The 21,318-nt window shown below is 43.4% G+C and overlaps 1 protein-coding gene across 2 annotated transcripts; it reads right to left on the reverse strand.

The window, feature by feature from the left end:
* Positions 1-717: 717 nt before the first annotated feature.
* efna1a (ephrin-A1a) lies at positions 718-14,924 on the reverse strand. Of its 2 annotated transcripts, none has more exons than XM_026157371.1 (5): positions 14,582-14,924; positions 3,366-3,661; positions 2,508-2,573; positions 2,301-2,396; positions 718-2,178 (listed from the first exon to the last, which is right to left on the reverse strand). In XM_026157371.1, the coding sequence occupies exons 1-5, from the start codon at positions 14,677-14,679 to the stop codon at positions 2,054-2,056; spliced, it is 681 nt and encodes a 226-aa protein (XP_026013156.1). In that variant the 5' UTR covers positions 14,680-14,924; the 3' UTR covers positions 718-2,053. The 2 variants fall into 2 exon arrangements, with proteins under 2 accessions (XP_026013156.1, XP_026013155.1); XM_026157370.1 differs by having other exon boundaries at positions 718-2,181.
* Positions 14,925-21,318: the final 6,394 nt, after the last annotated feature.

Consider the following 21,318-nt stretch of genomic DNA (forward strand, 5'->3'; position numbering starts at 1 on the left):
CACATTAAGCTCATGGAGCGATCTCGCCAGTCCCCAGAAAGCCTGTGGAGGAACCTGATACTTCAAGAAAACAGAGCCCTGATAACCTTACTTTCTGAGTCTGATGGACATTATTAAAACCATGGACTTCATGTTCTATTCGGACCAATAGAACCAAGGGTCACATTTTCATAGACTTCTGTACAACTGGAAAACCAGAAGAGTCGCCCCCTGCTGGCATTTGAAAAAGAATGCATGTCTGCCAATTAGCTGCAGAGCCACTTTACTCCAAACTATACCAATGCTCTGGAAAAGCCTCACAGGTAACCACGAAAAACAAAATTCTATGCTAATGCATCCATTAGTTATTAAAGCTCAAAGGGGTGGGGCCAACACTGCTTAAATACTGCCGCGGTTAAAAATAATCACAAGAAAGTCATTCTAGTTTTCTCAAAAACATCTTTTTTTTTTTTATTTTCACATGAAAAGTTTTCACATTTATCAAACAGGCTTTTTATAGAATCTATAATATATTTATATGTACACATATTATACATTTCTCTTACTTACACATGTACAAAATTAGGTAACAAGAATTCAGATAAAAAAAAAGACTGACTTCAATGGTAGTCATACACTGTTGTGCTTTGTTGAATCAAGCCAGCCTGTCAGGTGAAGATGTGCTTGGCAACTGGGTTTGATGCTGTGTCTCGTCTGTTGTGAACTGGTGACTATAACTTTTTTTTTTTTTTTTTTTTTTTTTTTAAATTGCTCTAAAACTAAATAGCTGATTGCCCCACTTTGTGTTTGCTTGTTTTCCAGTCGGGGTGGAAAGCACCATGACACACAGGGGTGAGTCCTGCGCTAAAAAAGAAAGATTTAATACCAGCTCCTTGTGTCAGACAGTTTTAACCATTGCGAGGCGACAAACAGAGAAGTCCAGCCTCTCTGCGGTTCACACAACATCTCAGTGTTTCTTTTGGCAGAAAAAAACCAACAACATTTGTCTCAACACGCTTTCAATCAAACGCTGCACAGCTTACACACATTCTCCTGTTCTCAATTAAACGCGCACATATTGCCTTTCACACAAATACTACCTCCACCGGGGGCCCTCCCCATCGGCAACAGTAAACATTTCATTTTGTGAGCACATGGTATATACAGTAAAACGTCTCAGCTGCAAATGTTATAAATTATCTTCACAGAATGTACACGTAACATGATTCAACGTAGTGTTTCCATGTGTTACAGAGCGTCTGATGATTGTGTGTGTGTGTGTGTGTTTGGATTAAGCACTGTTTTAAATGGAGTGTATGTTGATGTGCAGTATTAGTGCTACAGTATATAAGCACATGGTCTGCTAAGGAATGGTGGTCATGAGAACAACTTTTGTGTCTGTTAATGCTACATTAAGAGAACGCAATCACCTGGGACAGCAAGGTCACGCAATACCGCTACAATAACAATACAACAAATAGTACGCAGTACTCAGGGTGGAATAGTGTACAAGTTGGAGAGATGACTGATCTTTGGCTCAAAAGGCTTGAGATTACTTTTTATTTTCTTCCTTTCTTGTTTCTTTAAATGCTGACTCCCTGTCCCCCATGTCAGTATAAAATTCAAAGTTGGTTAACTTGGTGTCGTAGCTCCTGATTGTCCTTCAGCCACTTCAGGTTCCTCTTCCTCTTCAACTTCTTTCTTCTCTCTTGCAGGGAATTCCTCCAGAGCGGTCGGTTTGATGGGGGAGCCCCAAATAGCACAAATCAAGGAGAGCTTAGTCTTTCCAGAAAAATACTGTCATCTTTTGGACAAAAAAATAATAAGACAAAGCACAAGTACTTGTCTCAAACGCTCAAAGTTGCTCAGCACATGTTGTGCAAGCGAGTCCATCTGTACTCTGCAAGCTTCAAAAGTCTCTCCCTGCGGCCAGCACTGGGCATGTTTTGTTTTTTTAAGTCAGTGGTTTTCAACCCCACGGACTGTCTTCATTGTAGTCTCTGAAAAAAAAAACCCAAAAATATCCCCCCCCCCCAAAAAAAAGTCTGCCAACAGAAATCCTTTTTATGTATTCTCAGTGCAACAAAAACAGTAACGAAAATGGGACTAGCACTGAGAGGATTGAGAGGGATGTAGCTGCCGCTGCGGAGTTTGTCCGTACACTCTTCTGAACATCTGGCAGGATAACCACTGGGTCATCTGCTTGAGGACAGGAGACAAAGAAAACACATTAGTACCATAAATTTACATAAACCCCAAATGTACCTGGATTGTTTTAGGGTCAGGGATAATTAGATAGGACACGGGGTTGGGCTACATACCTGCAGGCAGCCTGTTGGATGGGTTGTGAACCCCGCCACCGGCTCCAACTGCAGTCCCACCTGTGCCCCCTTTAGCCACTCTGGCCTCTTGAGAGCCTGGAAAAAAAAAAGGCCATCAATCATTCTGTCTTGCAATAGCCTAAAACACGACTGTTAGAGGTGACTGTACTGCTTTCCTTTCATCCAAGAGGGTGGTCAAAAACTTACCATCTGCGGCTATGACGTCCACCCTCAGCCTCAGGCACTCTTGGCCATGGTGGTGCAAAGGTTTGGCTGCAGGGAAGAAGAAAGAAACAAAACAGGCGTTAACATCCTTACTAATACACTTATCCTCTCTTGGCCCCTTAATCCACCTTAATGCACACGCGCATACAAACACTGACACACAAACCCTTGGCAACAGAAAAACAACGGTACAAAGCCCTGGGAAGCCATCTGTGATCAGGCAGAGTGTGTCTTGTCCTGCCGTTTATCTAATTACAACCATGGCCAGGGTGACAACATTGCCTGTGCTTTGTGGTCAGTTTACAGCAAGGCTAGTATTGCATAAAACTTGGCAAAGTGAGCCAGCGCCCCAGTTTTCAAAGAGCTGGCCACTGAGCTGCAGCTTATCACACCTGGTACACAAACATGCAAACGCCACCCAGGTCACACTTTGTTGCAAAAATAAGATTTCTGTGAATCAGGGATAATTAGATGGATTGACATGAAGTTTTTTTTATCATTTCCAGGCAACAAGCTGCAATGACCTTAAGATTAAAAGATTTTTTTTCCAAGTGAAATGTCTCAAAAAGACGTCCATGTTTATTTTAGCATGAATTAGGATAACTTTAAGGATCGCTTAGCATTAGTGTTTAGCATCTAGTCATCATTACATAAGTACCACATTTCTATGACTGACTTTGTGTCATGCAAACATCCAAAAGCTAATATGTTGAACAGGAAAACGCTGTCAATTTGAAGAGTTGGCATGTAGTTCCAAGCACATTTATCTTGGCTGCATGCTCCCTGTGTTATTAGAAAATGAGTTTAACTAGGAACTAGGACAGGATCCGTGACACTTACAGATATAGTAGTAGCTCTCTCCTTGGCGAAACTCCTTTCCCAGGGTGAAAGGAGTAAAACGCTGGAATTTTTCAGAGAACTTCTCAGGAGCGTGAGGGGCAAATGGATGACTGCACTCCCAGCGCATCTGGTCATACGACTGCGGCTTGCAGTTGTCGTAGTCCTCCCGCTCCACCATGTAGAGCACGTATCGCTCAGCATCCATCGATGGCACCTCACCCTGCGGGTAATGGGGGCAGACGATGTCCAGGTAGTCATTAAGCTTCACCTCCACAGCATAGTCGACCCGCTGAAACCTGTCGGGATGAGGGAGAGGACGCAGGTTACTCAAGTGGCAGGAGACTGATAACCGTGCTTATAGCATCGGAGCAGTAATAAATATAAGCCTCAAAACCTCTGATTATATATTGATCGGCTACACGCCGGTATTCAACAGGGAAATCAGAGGAAAGACTGTTAGGTCTAGGAATGGGAGATATAGAGCAAAAGAAAGAAAGAATGTTTGTATGAGAGGATGTATATGCGTGTTCAGGTGGAACGAAGAAGGAAAACGCGATAAGGGGAAAAAGTGATCTGCAGAGGACACGCCCATAAATATGGATGAACGGGAGGCCAGTGTAGCTGATGCTGCTGTGCTGAGAGTTAGCAACGAGTGCACATTGATCCCGTGTCTCCCTGGAGTTGAATGATGTTTACCGAGAAACATTAGTAGTCAGTTAGCCCGTCAACACAGGAGATGAGTATTGACATCTGCAGGCTACATGCACACACAAACAAACACACAGGTAGAGCAGCAGAATGCATAATGACAGAAAAAGTGGAAACACACCTGAGTTTGCGAGCGATAGAGACAAGAATATAAATAAAGGTCACATACAACTCAATCTAAAAAAAAAAGCTTAAGGATAGACAAACTATAACTGGGGTAGCAAAAGGAAATGGCAAAAGCATCTGCCACAGGATAAGACGGACTAAGGCAAAGTGGAATTTCTGAACCAATCTTAATGATTTAAGAAATTATGGCTGTTGCATCTCCTCACTTGTTTCAGGACACACTTCAAAAGTCAGCATCTGTGATGGTCTGATGGTGTCTTAGTGCACACAGCAGGGGTAACCTAAACATCTAGCAAAGCGCCATCATGGCTGAACAATAAACAGAGCTTTTAAAGAAACATGTGCTCCCATGTTCCTTTTCATGAATGCTCTAGCTGATTTCAGCAAGAAAAACCACATTGTGTACATATTCCAGCAGCATAGCTCAGTAGTAAAAAAAAATTAGGGGGCTGAGGAGGGGTAAATTGGCTAGATTGCAGTTCGGCCTGGTCACCGCATTTTGAAAAAAAAAAAATGGCAAAGGAGGCCCCAAATTGTTGAGCAGCTGAATTTGAGAATAGTACAAAAACACAGATATCCCTCAGCTCTAAAACTCTTACAACACTTCATAGATGATACGTGACAGCGGTAGCAGTAAAGACCCACCTGCCACAATTTGTTCGAGGCGAGTTGTTGGCATCAAATTCAAAAAAACAAAACAATAAATGCCCCAAGTTTCAACATCCGATATGTTGCCTTGATTCATTTTCTAAATAAATGCAGGTGATTTACAAATCACTGTTGTCTCTTCTTGCTTACATTTTACACCGCGTCCCAGCTTTTTTTGAGAACAGGGTTGTCTTAACCCACTCATTAGGGTCAGATAGATAGGCACAGATACAACATGAGTCTGGTGACAGTCTGTAACTGTCTTCCACCACACTCCCTCTCATTACAAATACAGATAGAGACAGTCAGACTGTCTGCCTCCCCCTTCAACCCTCCCTTCACTCTTCCACCCTCTCCACCCTTTTTACTATGGTCCTTAAGTAAACTAAACTTCCCAGCTCCTCTTAGAGCTGGCTCAAAAAAGCACTTACACAAAAAGCATCATTTTAGTCTGCTTCACATGTGCGCACATAAACACTGATTACTGCAGAAAGCTTAGACTACTTAAAGAACAATTTAGAATACTTTGGTGCAGTTTCATTTGGCCTTATCTCAACTGTCCATGAGTCCTTCGCCCTCAGGGGGATACCATCAGAGATATTATGAGGTTGTCTCCAGGGAATTGTCACTGAAGGTATTTCAGCTTTGTCCCCATCCTCTTGACTCAGTGAGAGCTCCAGGGGCGGCTCACAGCTAATGCTCTCTTCTCAGCCAAAGCCATCTATCACCAGCCTGAAGCGGTAGCTGACCACAAGCAACACACACACACACACACACGCGCATGCACACACACACAAAATCACACTTACTTCACAGTAATTCCCATCTATCAACAACCTAAAGCTGTAGCTACCTACTATTTACACCCACTGAACCCACACAGGCAGACACACATCTCCTCCCATGGTACTGAGCTCGATGCCTATCAGTTTACCGTCTCCTACTGTTCTGGATCGCCAAGGGTTCCCTGAGAGTAGATGAAATTTGACAGACTTAAATATTTTTACAACACACAATGTGTGTGTAATATAGAGTTTTGTTGCTTTTGCAACGAATATACGCATATTTTGACAGCCTTTCGACACTAACCCTAAAGAGAGATAGCTAACTGACTGCTGTTTAATCAGATCTACAGATCTCAAGGAGTTATGAGCTCCCAAAAGCCCGTGGGGTGTTAAACTGACACCAGTGATGGCATTTCTTTCCTAAAACAGGCTTTTCTTTGAGAATTCTGGCTTTTATCAACCCACCACCTCCACCTCCACCCACTCCTTAAATGTAACAAGTAGCATTTGGGGAGTTTGTGTTTGTGTGACAAGGTCCATATGTGTGACTAACAATCAAAGTGCACAGGCCCTGGCTCCAGTCGCTCGTTAGCTGGTGTTGTTGTTTGTTGCCAGGGGTCTCCCTGGTACCCCCTTGGTAAAAGGATAGACACAGTGGCTCCAAACTGTGGGCCCTGACTCCTAGTACCCCTCTGGCTCCCTTCCCCCATCCCTTTGCCTCTCTCTGCCTGACTGCATGCCATCAATACCGATGGCCAGATAAGCCAGAAACACGGGCCCATTAGAAACCAAGCATCTTTTTTAGCGGACCAATGAAACTTCCATCTTGCCAACAAGTTCCAGCCAACTTTCGGTGGGGAGAGGAATAATTATAATTTTGCTACGGAGCAGGCAGCTTAGTGCTTATCTGCAGTTTGCCTGCCATGCTCTGTTTACCAGATTGCTGTTAAAGTGTTTTTTCCCCATGCCGCTTTCAATTCCAGGCGAATCGATAACACTATTGAACAAACACCGTTGTTCTCTGCTTTTGCCTGACAGAGTTATCAGCCCACTGCACACCCTGAGCACACACACACGCGCACACTAACAAACTCCCTATAGCCAGTCCCTCCCTGACCTCTAGTCCTGATTACAAACAGGTTGTAGTATGGTCCCAATGTGTTCATTAGAAAGGAGGTTGAAGGGGGTGCAATTAAAACACAAAAAAAGGGTATTAAAGTCGCCCTAGAAGGGGGTAATTATGTCCTCCCTCTCCCCACTTCCCAGCCCCTGCAGGCTTGAGAGCGCGGGGGGATGAATAGACGTGGGCGAAGGGGGTGGGTCAAAGGGCTTGAATTGGGAATGGCTTTTGAAGTCTCACCCAGTAAATGTTTCTATGTGAGTGCTACTGTTGCTCTATCAATGCCACCGTTTCATACAGTGTTTCTATTCACAGTGTGCCCGCACTGATGGAGTGCTTCACTTAGCAGGGAGAACCGCCACTGAAAACGCACCAGGGGATGTTGGCTAGTGCCTTTTATTAATGGCAAATAGTTTTAATTATCCTGCTGCCTTTTGTTCACCCCCCAACGCCTCAGCACTGAAACGTTCCACATCATCAGCTTAATTAACTGATTGTGGTAACTCACTTCAAAGAGAGCTTTGGCCCCTGTGTCACACAGTTTAACAACAAAGTCAAACCATGCCACCTTCACTTTAGCAAACAAAATCCTCTCACTTTCAGCCTTCCCCAGTGTGTGTCCCTTGTTATTTCCCTCCTCCAGATTGTCTCAGTCTCTGAGTCAATAAGGCTGTTTTGGTTTATTCCCATTGTTTTTTCCCAGGATGCCTTTTAATGCCAGTGATACTCGAAGCCTCAGTAAACTCAGCATGGAGTAGCAGAGTAATACTCTACTTACGGATGATCTGTGGAGTTATGGCAGATATGCAACAAGGATTGTGTGCAAGTGTCTGTCTCAGCCTGATACATTCAAGTCAAGGATTGTTTATGTCTGAGTAGGTGTGCGTGTGTGTGTTGCTGTTCTGGTGCTCTGGGGAATCTGGGAGTGTGTTTCAGTGGCGATAAGGTGGATAATAAATGCTAATAATGAACAGAGATGATAGCGAGGGAATGCCAAGTGGTCACAGGTTGCTCCTTACCACTCTTCCTCCTCTTCTGAGAAGGAATTCCTAATTTATTGGAGCCTTTTCAGGAAACTTCAGGAGTCTAATCTCTTCTTTAATCTCTCTGGCCTGCATTTTGCTTTCTTGTCTACCTCTATCCCCTTCTTTCATCCATCCATCACCCTCTCATCTCTGTACTCTCTCACCCTGTGGAATGTCAGAGCTCTGAGGCGAAGAAGCTGCGGCGCAGATCAAAGGTCGGACACTTGCCAAGTCAGCAGAGAATTTTCTACATGGACAGTCAGCAAGAAGGGTCTTTAAGCATTTTAAATTCTACAGACGGATAATGGGAATTAATCTCTGTAAAGATTCATTCAAATCTATTCTAAAGTCCATAAAGGTCATTGTAGAACAAACTACACAGATCTCACTACAGCTTCCAAAAAGAGTTCCTGTCTTCTTAACCCACTGTCTCTCAGAGCTTCATACAGTCACCCTAACCACATAAACAAGATTATTTTCCGCAACGGATGACTGAACCGGAATGTGGGGACCACCTAATTGGCTCGCCCAAGCCTGGATTATTGGGTGGAGCAGTGGCTGAACTGAGGTCCATTCATCAGCACCAGACCCTACTTAATACAGGGGCTTAGACTGGACAGCGAGGCCCAGAGCAGGGAATGACGGCTGGGGACAGAGTAAGGGGTGAGACAGGCAGGGTGGAGCTTTTTTCCCCACTCCCACATCTATTGTTCTCACATAGAGAAGGGGTATTATGGCTTTTCACTGAAGATTTGGAGTTCAAAAAAGACACATTGTCTATGTATAGCTATATATGTGTGGGTGTGTGCAAATGTGTCCGTGCAAAAATGGGAACCAAGAGGTGGTAACAGAATGCTGAAAGACAATGGACACAAGGGAGTACTTTTTTTCAAGATAAATCCCTCAAAACCACATGACTCCATGACAGGTGAAGCTTTTTCCAGATCCAAACTTAGCTGAGTTAAGCGGGACTGTTTAATGTTATTGCTCGGATTCTTCTTGTTTCATCCATCTACCTACCCATTCATCCATCAACGTCAGCCGACCCTTCCCACTCCCTGTCTATCTCTCAACACTCAATAAGCAAACCAGATCCTAGTGTCAACTCTGTCACTCCCCCCACTCAGACCTGCTGAACCAATCGCAGCCTTTTCTGGTGGTATTCCAACTATGCAGCTCTCTGACCCACCGTTTGCATAGCCAAGCACAATGTGATGTGGGTATGCAGGGGTCATCATAGAAACAAATATGATCCAACCCCGTTAACATAATATTTCAGCCTTCATTCTTTGCACCGTGTGACTTTTCACCATCCATCTCAATCAGCTTTCTCTGGTCTTGTCATTCAACCTTTGTCCGCCCGGTTCATTGGTCATTCTGCCGGCGTGCTTTGCTGACCTAGCTGAGCTCCTTTTGCCACCCAGCGAAGAGACAAAGCTTTAAGTTCAGCAGAGAAATAATTGGCCGACTCCACTGCACTAAGGAGGGTTAGATGAATACATATGCTCTTTCCAGCTGCCTTATACTGTCCCCTGAGCCATTTGTATCTTATAAGGGCCAAAGCAGAAAGGTCATCTCTGACATCACATTTCTCAGCAGGCAAATATCTGTATAAGAAAATCGATTTTGCAAGATTGATTTTTTTCAATGAAATAAAATTTTCATGTTTAATGTTTTTTTTCCTCCTGTAAAAACAATCTCAGATTGTAACTTAATGAATTCCAGTGAGAATTAACAATATGTGAGTACAGGCAAAAACCCCTTTAATTAAATGGTAGCTCTTGCTTATGACGTCAAGTAGAAATTATGGTAATACAGCTGACCTGCAGGGGTGGCGATAGTTGCTGTGCAGACAAGTTTACACACTACATCTAGACCTTTAACAAACAGGCCCAAAAAAGAAGGAAAAACAAAAAAGTTACACAATAGCTGATATTTACACAACAAAAACAACCACAATGGTTCATTTCAAAGATAATATCCGACTCTTTCTGGCCAATTCTTCCTCAATCAAACACATCGTGCACTGAATGCCACCAGGAATCGACAAACAAGTCTGAAGGACACACGCACGCACACACACATAATCTCTGGCTCAGACACATCTAATAAAGAGAGTGCGAGGTCTGTTCGCAATTGTAATTGCAACATAATCATAAATCTGTGTACTAATGGAGCTTTTCTTCCTCCTTGGTTTTATGTCTGGGACTGAACACTTGTAAAGCAGAGCAGATTGGAGCAGCATAGCGGGAAGGTGCAGGGGAAGTCTGGTGTGTAGATAAGAAAGAAGCATGAGGACGGGCAGAGGGCAGAAACACTGGCCGAGGTCAAACGAGGTGAAACTGATCAGAGGAGAATCCCAAATAGAGACATGCAGCGATTTGACAGCGGGGCGGGGACAGGAGGAAGATCCCAAATCATCCTTTTGGCTTGAAAGTTGGAACACAAACCCTAATTAAACAATTAATCCCTGCTCAGTTATTTACTCTAAATGTGTTCATTCTAATGTGAGCCTGGGAAATTCAATCAGCTCCTTTTATCCAGACCTTTAAACCCTTGCGTGTGCTGGTGTGTGAGAAATGTATTGTTTATTGTGCAGACAGGATACGCTGTTTTCCCGGGAAAAACGTAACCAGGAAGCGCAACACTTCGCAGGAGACACACAGCAGACAGCGTGCAGACTTTAGTAACACCAACATCACGCCTGCGGGAAGTTAAAACCTTTGGCCCGATTCACTATCTAGCTCAGTCAATAAAACAAGCCCTCCTGTTCTGACTCTGCAAGAACAAGTGAGCTGGAAGGAAAAGAAGAACCTTATCAATGTGATCACTGAGGTAAAATTTTATTATGATTGCAGACTGTAAAGATGGGAATCATCAACACACTTGAGTGGTCACTGAACCCAAAAGAGGTGATTACCATCTGCCTGACGAGGCAGCATTTTTTTTCCAGATTGAATGCACCAGACAGATTACAAAGCCAGATTAAGAGTGGTGAGAGGGGAGGGGGGCGGACACTTTGAGAGAAATATGGAGACCAACTAAAGGGAAGGGGGAGGGGAAGGGTATTCCAGGGGGTTAAAGATGGATTAGGATTTGAAAAGTGAAGTGTTCTGGATGTATATGAGGAAAGAATAAAAAAAAAAAAAAATAGATTTTTATTCATTTAAATTGGAAACTGCAAGCATCTCATATCTATTGCCCGCACCAAATCACGCCAGTGGACTAGCCAGTCTTATGTTTCATCTCTCAAACATGGATGCACCCACACAGACACTTTTACTTACTCCTACACATACACTTCTGTGTTTTCTCCTTCTCATTTCTCTCCTTTAATAACTTGAGCTCTCAGACAGGCTCCACCATTTCCACTGTTAAGCAAGACGTTCAAGAGGGGCACGTTAAAAGGCCGAAAGGAGAGCGAAAACAGTTTTGCTGGGAAGAGTGGAGTGGCCTTTCTTAAGGAAGTAGAAGAAGGAAGCTTTAAAGGTAAAGTGCAAAGTGTGTGTATGTGTGAGTGGGGGGGGGGGGGGGGTTCTTTTTCCCTGAAGGAAAGGGCAAAGTGCCTTGTGACGGCTCGCTGTGGGTGCCAAGAATGATATATAAAAAAAAAAATTTAAAAAAAATTCCACACCTCTTACCATGCTTCCCTCCTTCTCCCCTTCTCTGAGAACCAGAGCTGGAGGTGAGGAAATAATAGACTGAAAAGGGACAGCTTGTAAAGTTGAGATAAAAGCTGGTGAAGGAGTGAAGGGGACCGAAAAGACAGGAGAGGGAAGAAAGAGTTTCCCAGAGGCAGAGCCACGGCTGTGTGAAGAGGGGCTGGCCTGAGTGGCAGCCAGTATTCAGGGACCACCGACGTGACAGAATGACTGACAGATTGATAGAGGCCGTGCCACTTCATCACATAGCGAACTCTGACCCTCGATCAGTCACACCAGTTACTATTCTCTTTCTGTGGCCCACCGTGAAGAGCAAGCCCCAATTTGTATGGGGAGCATCACAAAAAAGCCACATTGACCGGATAAAAACCGAGAAAATGCTTCATGCGGGTGAAACATACCTTAAATAACTTTCGTGTGAGCCAGCAGGAAGCAAGCTCATTTTAACGAAGGAACGGTGAGCTGAAACTACTTGGAAACGCAGCTAACCCAATGTCAAACAGCTGTTCTGAAAATCACTTCAGAATTATAAGAGATTAGTTAAAAGACTTCTTTGAGATCAAACGTGTGTGTGTGTGAGCGTGCCATGAAACGGTTAACAGATTCACAGAGCCCACAGAACCAGGCTGCAGAGGGAACCTGGCCAAGAAGAGGGGGAGGGAGGTGCCAGAGAGAGGGAGAGACAGGTACAAAGCAGAGGAGGAGGTGGGGGTGGTGGAGGTGGTGGTCCTCTCATGCTCTGTCAACAGGGAAAAGGGAAAAGGAAGTAAGAAGCACTGAAAGAGCAGATTATTGCCTCACATCGAAGTTGTAGAGTCCAGGGGGCTCCTGGGCCGATGTCAACATCAATCCCAAATGTGTAGCGCGCGTGTGTGTGTGTGTGTGTGTGAGACTGGGTTAATGTGTATGAGAGCGTGTGAGTCACTTGAATCTGGCGATGCTGTGTATGTGAGTAAGCTTATGCGCAGACACTCCCTTTACAAAAAACACACGCTGGCATGCCGGGACCAAAGCTGAACGCTGGTGAGCCTCTTTCTGGCAGTCAAACCTGGCTGGTGATTAAACTGTTGCTAATCAGAAACAAAGGTCGCAAATATGCCAGCAAGCAAAAAGGTCACGAACACAAACACACACAGTAGGAGATTTTGTTGTGCTGAAACATAAAAAGTCCTTAGGTACAGGCAGATATGACCTTGGAAGTTTTGGAAGTCAGCAGGCCCCAAGCTGTGCACACAAACATGTTAGGAAGGGAAACTGTGCAAGTGTGTGAGTGTGTGTGTGTGTATTGCTAAATCCCTTAACACACCCATATGGGGAAAAAAGGAAATGAGTATATACCACATGGACTAAAGCGATCACTCTCAGATCAATTTGATTAACGATGGCTCTCTGACCAATTGGATGGAACAATTAACCCGGACCAACAAAAAGAAAACACGCTATCAAGTAACAGGTCAAAGGGGAGGGGAGATTGCGGTGAATGATGAAAAGCACCAAATAAAAACTCTCGTGCTTTTTCTGTGAAAACAGGATTAAGAGTAGCTAAAGGGAGAGGTTTAGCACAGTCATCTGGAAAAAAAGCAAGTGCAAAAAGACGGATTATCAGTATATATATGGGAATGATCACTGTCATTCCACAGCAGGGACACAGCAGAACGCCTTTCCATCTGGGACTTCATTCTGATTTCCTGTGAAAGGCTTTGTCGTTGTAATTACGGACTTTCTGAGAACAGCAACTGCTGTTTTAACCACAGGGGAAATGAGGAGGGAGAAAGTGGTTGAACGTAAGCTTGTGTGGAAGAACGCTTGAATATACAATATGTGTTTGCCCACCAGAGGGAAAGTGTGTAAGCCCAGCCCTGATTGATTCAGACGGCGTCACTTGGTGCGACTGAACATGCTGGTTTGTGATTGAGGGATTGCCTGCCAGGAGTACCTGTTTGTACTTGCCCTATCGTGTGTGTGTGTGTTTGTGTAGGGGTGCACGTAGAGGTTCATCTGTGGAGTGAAAACCTAACCCTCTTCGTACCCTGAGCCATGTCACCCCAGCCATCATCAACCATAATTCTAATTGACCCCCACTTACTCCAAATGGCCCCTAACCCTGACAATTTGAGCTCCAATTTCTCCTCCCTGAGCAATCTATCTCTCTCCCACAGCGTGACCTACTGGGCAGGCCTCAAGTTACCTCCTCTGTCACTGTCATACACCATTATTACTCGTCTTACCACCTGAAATATGAACACCCCTATGTCTCTCTGACAGCCACGTAAGAACCCAAGTGATATCTCTTGATTTAGGAGATATGGCAACCTCCCACTCTACTCAGAGGTTAGGACTCGGTGTCAGATGGGGAGGATATTGCAACAGAGCTTTCAACACATTCTGCAGTGAGTCAAGCCTGTAAAAATCAACAGGGAAAAAGAAAAATACAACCCTTGCCAGGGAAAAATTGTATCCAAACCCGGGTAGAAGTGCAACTCATGAATACAGACATAAGAGAAGTTTACTGACACGTTTGCTGCAAGCACACGCACATACAAAACACTGTATCCACATGCTGACATGCAGGCAAGATAAAACAAGCAGTATTCAAAGATTAAATGTCCTAAACCTCAGAAACCCGCTGTTTCCTCTACTCCCCCCGCATTTACATTTAAAGCAGCTCTCTTCCCTACTAAGCGTGAACTATTTAACTGCCTCAATATCAGCCCAGAAAGATAAACAGATGGCATAACCTGGTGTAACTAATGCTGCTGTGTAGGTAGGCTACACAGATTGCGAAACGGATTAAATCTGGACAGCTTAAACAAAGAATTACAGGTAAACAACACCACGATAACAGGTTAGAGCTCAGAAAGAGGCGAAGAGGGAAGATACTCCTAACTGTCCCGCATTATCATGACAACAGCAGACAGTCGATTCTATCAGGCGCTCATCACAGGCATCTCGCTGAATATACATGAGCTGCAACTATTCAGCGTGCATCTGAATATAAGATAACGGCTTTGCCAACACTGCAAATGCGGTTAAAAGTGTGTTTGATGCCAAAAGTAAATCAGTTTGTAGAACCGATTAAGAAACAAGAGTGCGCAAAGACGATTCGAAGTGCGCTACATTAGAAAATGGAAAACATATTTACTTTGGGTTTGTGCTGTTCCAGTAGACACTGTGCCGCTCCGCTGAAGCAAACCAGGCGCAGACGCTCCCAACGAAGCCCACAATCCAAACCAAATCCATGGTGGAGAGGAGTGAAGGCGTGCAGAGACGGAACACAACTCAGGTAGGTTGTGCACAAAAAAAAAAAAAAAAACACCTAAAAGTTTACCGAAGGAAGCTTATCCGTGAACCTGTTAATTAAAAAACTTAACGCACGCAGCAGATCTGAGAGAGATTTCTGTATATTCGCAAAGGAATAAAAAAAAATAAGTGAAGGGAGACTGAGATTACTCGACAAATCCGTAGTGAATGAGAGGTTGAGCTGAGTGGAGGTTGGTTTTGTGAAACGCCCACCTCCGCGTGTCACGCCTCCTATGGCAGAGGAGACCAATCAGAGGGCTGTCCGAGAGAAGCGAGCTGCACAGGTTTCTCTGCAAGTTTGTGTGTGTGTGTGTGTGTGTGTGTCATCACTCCGGCGTGTACAGGGTGTCTGGGTAAACACACAGAGGGTTTGCTGTGATTTATATGCCAGATTTTTTAATCGTAACTTTATTATGCTTCAAGTGTAAATACATGTCATATGTTGCAGATTTTCGTGCGTCCACATTATCCTAATGTAGCAGCTGTATTCAAATAAATCTGTAATTGATAGCTCTTGTTATAAACTACCAAAAGTCAATGCTTTTGTTCCGTTAGTGGATTGTTATAAACGTGTTGCAAAGCAGGAATCCTTGAATATGGCTACATCTATAGTGAACTTGCAACAGTATTTCAGTTGTTTAGACTTTTAGCTTGGGCTAACCTGGAAACATGAACAACACATTACATCATAAAATTAATAGTAGTCATGCTGCTACCTCTGCAACTCATCATAAACAAAATCTGTACATTACAGTATCCAAAAGATGATTTTGTGTTTCACTTGCATGAGTTGAAATAGTGTGTTTCCTTTCTCATATGTCCTTATCCATCATTGAATTGCAACACCCCTAGCTTGAGAACTCGTTGAGCAACATCTGGTATGTTTTTATAGTGATTCCTCAAACTGTTGCTAGTAGATTTATCTCCAACGGCTCTTCTGCGTGATGACAGACATTAATGATGACCATGACTGTGTGATTCCTATCATTACTATAAGGGCTTAAGTTTGTATGTTAGAAAGTTTAAAAAAAGAAGAAAAAATAGGATCTAGCTTTCAAACCGTGGATGCCATTTGAATGGTAAAGAGCTCTACATGGCCAAATACAAAGTCTGCAGATTTAACTGGAAGCATGCAACCTTCTTGCTGTCAGTTACACTGCAAATCTTTATTCTCATTTTCTGTTCCATTGACATGGATAATCAGGACCACGGGCTGCTTGTTCAGCATAGTGAGGCCTTGTTGCCAGAAGGGGTTTTCAAGCCTGCTTCTACTTGACACAGCACTTTATTTGCTATGCCCGATTAGCAGCATAACAGCTTTCAAAACATGAAAAATCTAAATTAAGTCGGGGGAAAAAAGGGGGGTGAGGGGAAACCTTTCGGGATAATGATTTCAGATGAGAGGATTGATTCCTTTTTTAGGATGTAAATAAGACTTAGGGACAGGATCGGATAAACTCTGCAGGTGTTTGGCTGATTTTTAAGAAAACGCAGAACGAGTGCAGAGGGTGCAGGATACACTCCTGATGTAACCACACTGTAAGACTTAATCTGAAAGGTGTTTTATTCCACAGGATATAAGAGCAGAAGAGTGAAAGAAATTATTACTTTCTCAGAGCCCGTTAAGCTCAGTGCATCTGTGAGGCGAAGCTTTTAAGGTTTTCTGCTTGTGTTTAAACACGCCTCATACAGTTTGGTGTTTAGCCACAAGAAAACGTGGAATTCTAGAAGACTGTAGCTGACAGTTTAACAAGATAATTGATCTGCCAGGTAGACTGCTGAACGCAAATCAACAGCTTATTTGACAGTTTAATTGTCATGGTGCAGATGCATCCCACTCATCTGGCGCTCCAAGCAGATTAAAGCACTAATATCTATTTGCATCACCTGTTAACCCAGGTCTGATTCTGTGCTCTGTTGTCCTTCGTCTTTGAATAATCGCCAGTATGAGACACCCACACTGCTATTTTGCTAAGAGGTTTACATAAACTCTGAGTATTATTTACTTTCTCTTGCAAAAGTCACACACTCAAGAGGAGCCTTTTTTATATTACAGGCATTCTGTGCTCGGGGCTTTTGAGTATTCACAATGCATTCTGTGTTTTAGAATTCTGTCCAAACAGAAAGACCATTTCATATCACACAGAGCAAATACAGAAAGGCATATATACATGGTAATTGTGTGCTATTCAGTGTCAAGCAGGTCATCCGAAATAATGTGTTTTGTATTCATGGAGAGCGCTCATCCCAGTGGATCAATTTTTTGAGAGTCCAATTGTTTTCTCTGGCTCGGTGGCAAGATAACAGGCTGAGAGGGACTGCAAACATAATTGTCATTTGCATTGCAATCAAATTTTTTTGTGGAAACGCTTTCTTCACGCCGACATTTATGTCAAAACTCTATCGGGGCTTAAATGAGCAGACCTTTAATTTCATACCAACCTGAGTTTCTGAATGAGTAAACAGAAAGAAAGACGGGGTAGAACAAAACTGCACCTCAGCCCGATATATGCATGTATATATATATATGCATGTATATATACAGACAGACAGATGCACAAATGGATCTCTGCAGGCGTACATGTCCGCACAGACACAAACACAAACGCACGCACACACATAAACACAACCCTTTTCACCTCAAATCCTGACGGGATTTGCACCAAGCCTGTTCCGTGGCATGAAAACAAGATATAGGAAAATGATAGGGAGAACCATTTTATGCAGGCATGGGAACTCGCCTGTCCATAATTTGCTTTTTTTTCAACCGTTTCAACCAGTGTAATTAGATGATGTCATAGAAATGCACTTTCCATGATCCCGAACAGATACATCAAACCATGGAGGGTTTGTTTTTCTCCGAATGTATAAAATTTCTAATATATACCTTTTCAGGTGATCTGTTTGAAGTTATGCTTGGGGAAGGGCTTTTAACCTGTTTAACATGTTAGTCTACGTGAGCCTGAGCAGCAAGTTTGAAAAGATCCACATCAAGTTGCCTCCTTTTCTTCTGTTGGAGATCATTGGTCCTTTTCCGTCTTCACGCTCTCCTGCATAACCATTAACGGAAAAGTGTTTGGTCCCTTGGCTGTGAATACAAATGAGAGGTTTAATGACTGTCATAACGTCCCCATCCCCAAACAAGAGCCCACCATCTATTTACATAAAGCGACCTGTGTTAGTGTGAACTCTGGAGCAGCCCGGCGGTGCCCAGTCCACTGTGTGTCTCGGCCTCTTTGGTTTTTGTCCTCTATTGTTAGTCACTGCAGCTTCTCTGCAGGAGTTGTTCCTGGACCTATGAGCTCTTTCTTTGCAGACAATGAAGTGAAGTGTTTCCAGTAATTAGCAATGCGCAGGTCTACCTCCTCTTATGAAATTCTCTGTAAAGATAGCATAGCCCTCCTTCCAGTGGTTTGCTTGTGAAGAAGTTCGTTCTGCCTCCTTTGGAACAAATGATTTTTCTTCAACTTTCCTGAGGCAAAAGAAAGCAAAGCTAATGACTAGGTGGAGCAGTTTTAGAGCAAAGCAATCAGTAAGTAACCGATCACATTACAGCAAAGCGATGAAGTTGTAAGTGCCAGTTCTTAATTAGCTGTGGTTAATTATCAGAGGTAAATAAAGCAGCGGTTGATTATGCATAGCCTTATCCAGTGATCAGTTTGCCAGCTGAAAGACTGAAGATCAGGTAAAACTATTAAGGCGCCATCTCAGTTAGCGGCCTTGCTGACAGCTGGTCAGTCGGTATGCTTAGACATTCAGGAAAGCACCCACGCACACAGACACACAAAAATGTATGCCTGCATACCCACCATCACAGAAGCGCATACTGAGAGACAAAGAGCAGCTGAGAAGGAGGCGGATGAGGATGAGGAGGAGGACTGAGGAGAAATGCAAACACAATGTTAGATAACAAGAGCGTAAGACAAAGAATGAAAGCTAAAATGAAGAGGCGAGAGAGATCAGAGTGAGGGGCTTAAAAAAGATACACTTAAGAAGGACAATATGTGACGTGAAAGGATGCGGGGAAAAATGAAGAAAAGGGGGACAAACCATAAGGCAGCAATAAACACGTCTCACCGATAAATGATGCAGGGAGACCTTTGGGCCAGCAATTAGCCAACATGCTACTTTTACTGACCTGTGATTATGGCTGCCTCCCTTGGGAAGATTGAAATTTTAAGGTGCAATGCATCATTTCCCTGAAACTGTCCAAATCTGGTAAATGGTGTCTGAGATATTGCAGGTGACTCACAGGCAAACAAATGAACAATGCAGTTCTTACTCTGGGCAATCCAGAGTAATTCAGGAAAGGCTGACAATGAATGGATTTCCGCCTCAGATGTCCCTTCCAGTTGAGGCAGTGGGAAAACATTTTAAAAATTCTACATGTGAGATGGCGATCTACAGGAAGTTTTAATAACAAGAAGAGATGTGAGGGAGGACGGCTTAGAATCAAGGTGAAAAGAGACTTAATGTGTACACAGAAATATATCTGAGGCGAAAGTGAGTGCCGGGGAGAGGCGGAAGGAGGGACGGATGCCAAATGAATAAGAGGGGGCTGGCAAGAGGGTGAGAAAGATAGAAATAGACAGGAAACAAATAAGAAGGACAGAGGGAGAGAGGAGAGGCACAAGATGTAATAAGATCTTCAGATGAGGCATAAAATACAAATGCAGGGGAGACAGGGACACGGGATGCAATAGTGATTCTCGATTGATGGAAGAAAATAATAAATAGGACGTGAGGAGATGTGGGAGTATGATTTAAAACCAGCTGAAATAAATTAATACTGAATTTTGGAACAGAAAAGAAACAGGACCCAAAGAAAGGGATGGAAATATGCCAGAATGGCATAAAATAACATTGAGAAAATCTAGAGATATACTGGAATATAACAAGACATGTCTCTGGAAACAAAAAAAAAAATGGAGTGAAGAGAAGGACTGGCACAAAACAAAGACCAGAAATATTTAGGCAGCGCTAAGTGGTGTGAGAAAACAGGGGGGCCTGCATCAAAGTGGGCAGGTGGGAAAGGGTGAGAAAAACCTAAATTGAATAGTGGAATGCAAAAGTACTTCTTAGAGAGATACAGACAGATGCAGGGAGAAAAAGAGGGAGAGACTGACACTCAAATGTAAATAGGGAGAGGAGGATGAAAAAGCCGCACACTGGTGGATTCCTCAAAAGCCCCTTCAATATGTATGAGGGCAGTTCCATAGACTCTGGCAGCCACAAACAAGCGACAGAACAGAAAGGAGAGGAGTGCAGCGACGCAGGTTGTGCTGAAAAGAAAAGAGCTCTCCTCCTGTCAGCAGACTTTACAGTGTGTCCAGGGAGTGCGAGTCCGGAGAAAGGGGACCACCCAGAGGTTCTGTTTACCATCCCCTGCTTTTTCTTGACACAACAGCACAACAGACTGAGAGTGTATGAGGGGCTAAGTGTGAATAAGTTGCCAACCAAGTTACAAGCACAAGCACAATTACCTTATTGCATCACATACAAAGATATAGAGGTGGGAATCACCTCACCCCACGATACGATATTGCGATTTTTGATATTTTGTGTTATGCTGAATATTTCAGTAACATATACGGTGATTTATCACCTTTCATCTGGTATAGATTATGTCCTGAAAGTTAAAAGCTTGTCAGGATCTTTTTTATGCAATTAGATGAAGTTATTTAGTTATCTATATCTTGAGTTATTTATTCTATGTATTGATCGACAATATTGCCATGCAAAATAAAGCGATACTACGGTGTATTGATTTTTTTCAGAGGAAAGCAAACCTAAAATGATATCGTTCTTTAAAAAGCCTAGCACCGCACTGCACTTACACAACGAGATTTTTTTAACGGAGAGCTCTAAAAATCTCACAGGTGCCAGCTGAGCACGAAGTTGAATAGAGGTGACAAGGCTTGCAGAGACACTTTTTTGGAGGAAGCTGTAGGCTAATGCACCTGATCCCAGAGTATAGTCATCTTAACTAAATTTTAGTGGCGACAGTGTTACGCCTACGGCTGCAGAAGCCATCCGTATTTTCTCGTTATCCCCTGAAATATGTTGAACTGAAAGGAAAATGTTCTTCCTTCCCTGGAAGAACAGAGATCTGTCCAAAGTGCCCAGACCTTTCTAGCACCGATCGGCCCTCGGCAGCCTTGAGGGAAAGAGGAGATATTGGCAGTTGCCCAGAATCATGCCCTTCTGTCTGTCACACTGATAGCAACAGCAGTGACACTGTTGCTAACAGGTTGTACTTTACATGCATGTTCACTCAACAGCTACAGTGGAGTTGCTGCAGACTCCTGCTGACAGATGAGATGTAGTATCCATGCAACTTTCCAGCTCTGAGGTTTCTTTTTTCTTGCAGCTTGTTTGGCTGATAGAGTGGGGAAAAAAAGTGCACTGACAGAGCATTATATAATTAAAAACGGTTCAGGAGTTTGCAGCTGAAATATAGTAATAGACGGTGTGAAAAATTCACAGCGCAGAGGTCGGAATGTATACACAGTGAGAGACAGTGTGGTAAATAGATGGCTCGGGGCTTTTCAGCTGAAACAAGATAGCGTGGAGAAAAAA

This window comes from Astatotilapia calliptera, chromosome 22 (genome assembly GCF_900246225.1).
Source record: "Astatotilapia calliptera chromosome 22, fAstCal1.2, whole genome shotgun sequence".
Classification (NCBI taxonomy): Eukaryota; Metazoa; Chordata; class Actinopteri; order Cichliformes; family Cichlidae; genus Astatotilapia; species Astatotilapia calliptera.

Excerpts from the sequence above, each read along its gene's own strand:
- efna1a (XM_026157370.1), bottom strand. The coding sequence starts at position 14,679 with ATGGATTTGGTTTGGATTGTGGGCTTCGTTGGGAGCGTCTGCGCCTGG. Across the intron at positions 2,397-2,507 it reads GGACGTCATAGCCGCAGATG|GCTCTCAAGAGGCCAGAGTG; the intron begins GTAAGTTTTTGA and ends TTTTTTTTCCAG. Across the intron at positions 2,182-2,300 it reads ATCCAACAGGCTGCCTGCAG|CAGATGACCCAGTGGTTATC; the intron begins GTATGTAGCCCA and ends CCTGTCCTCAAG.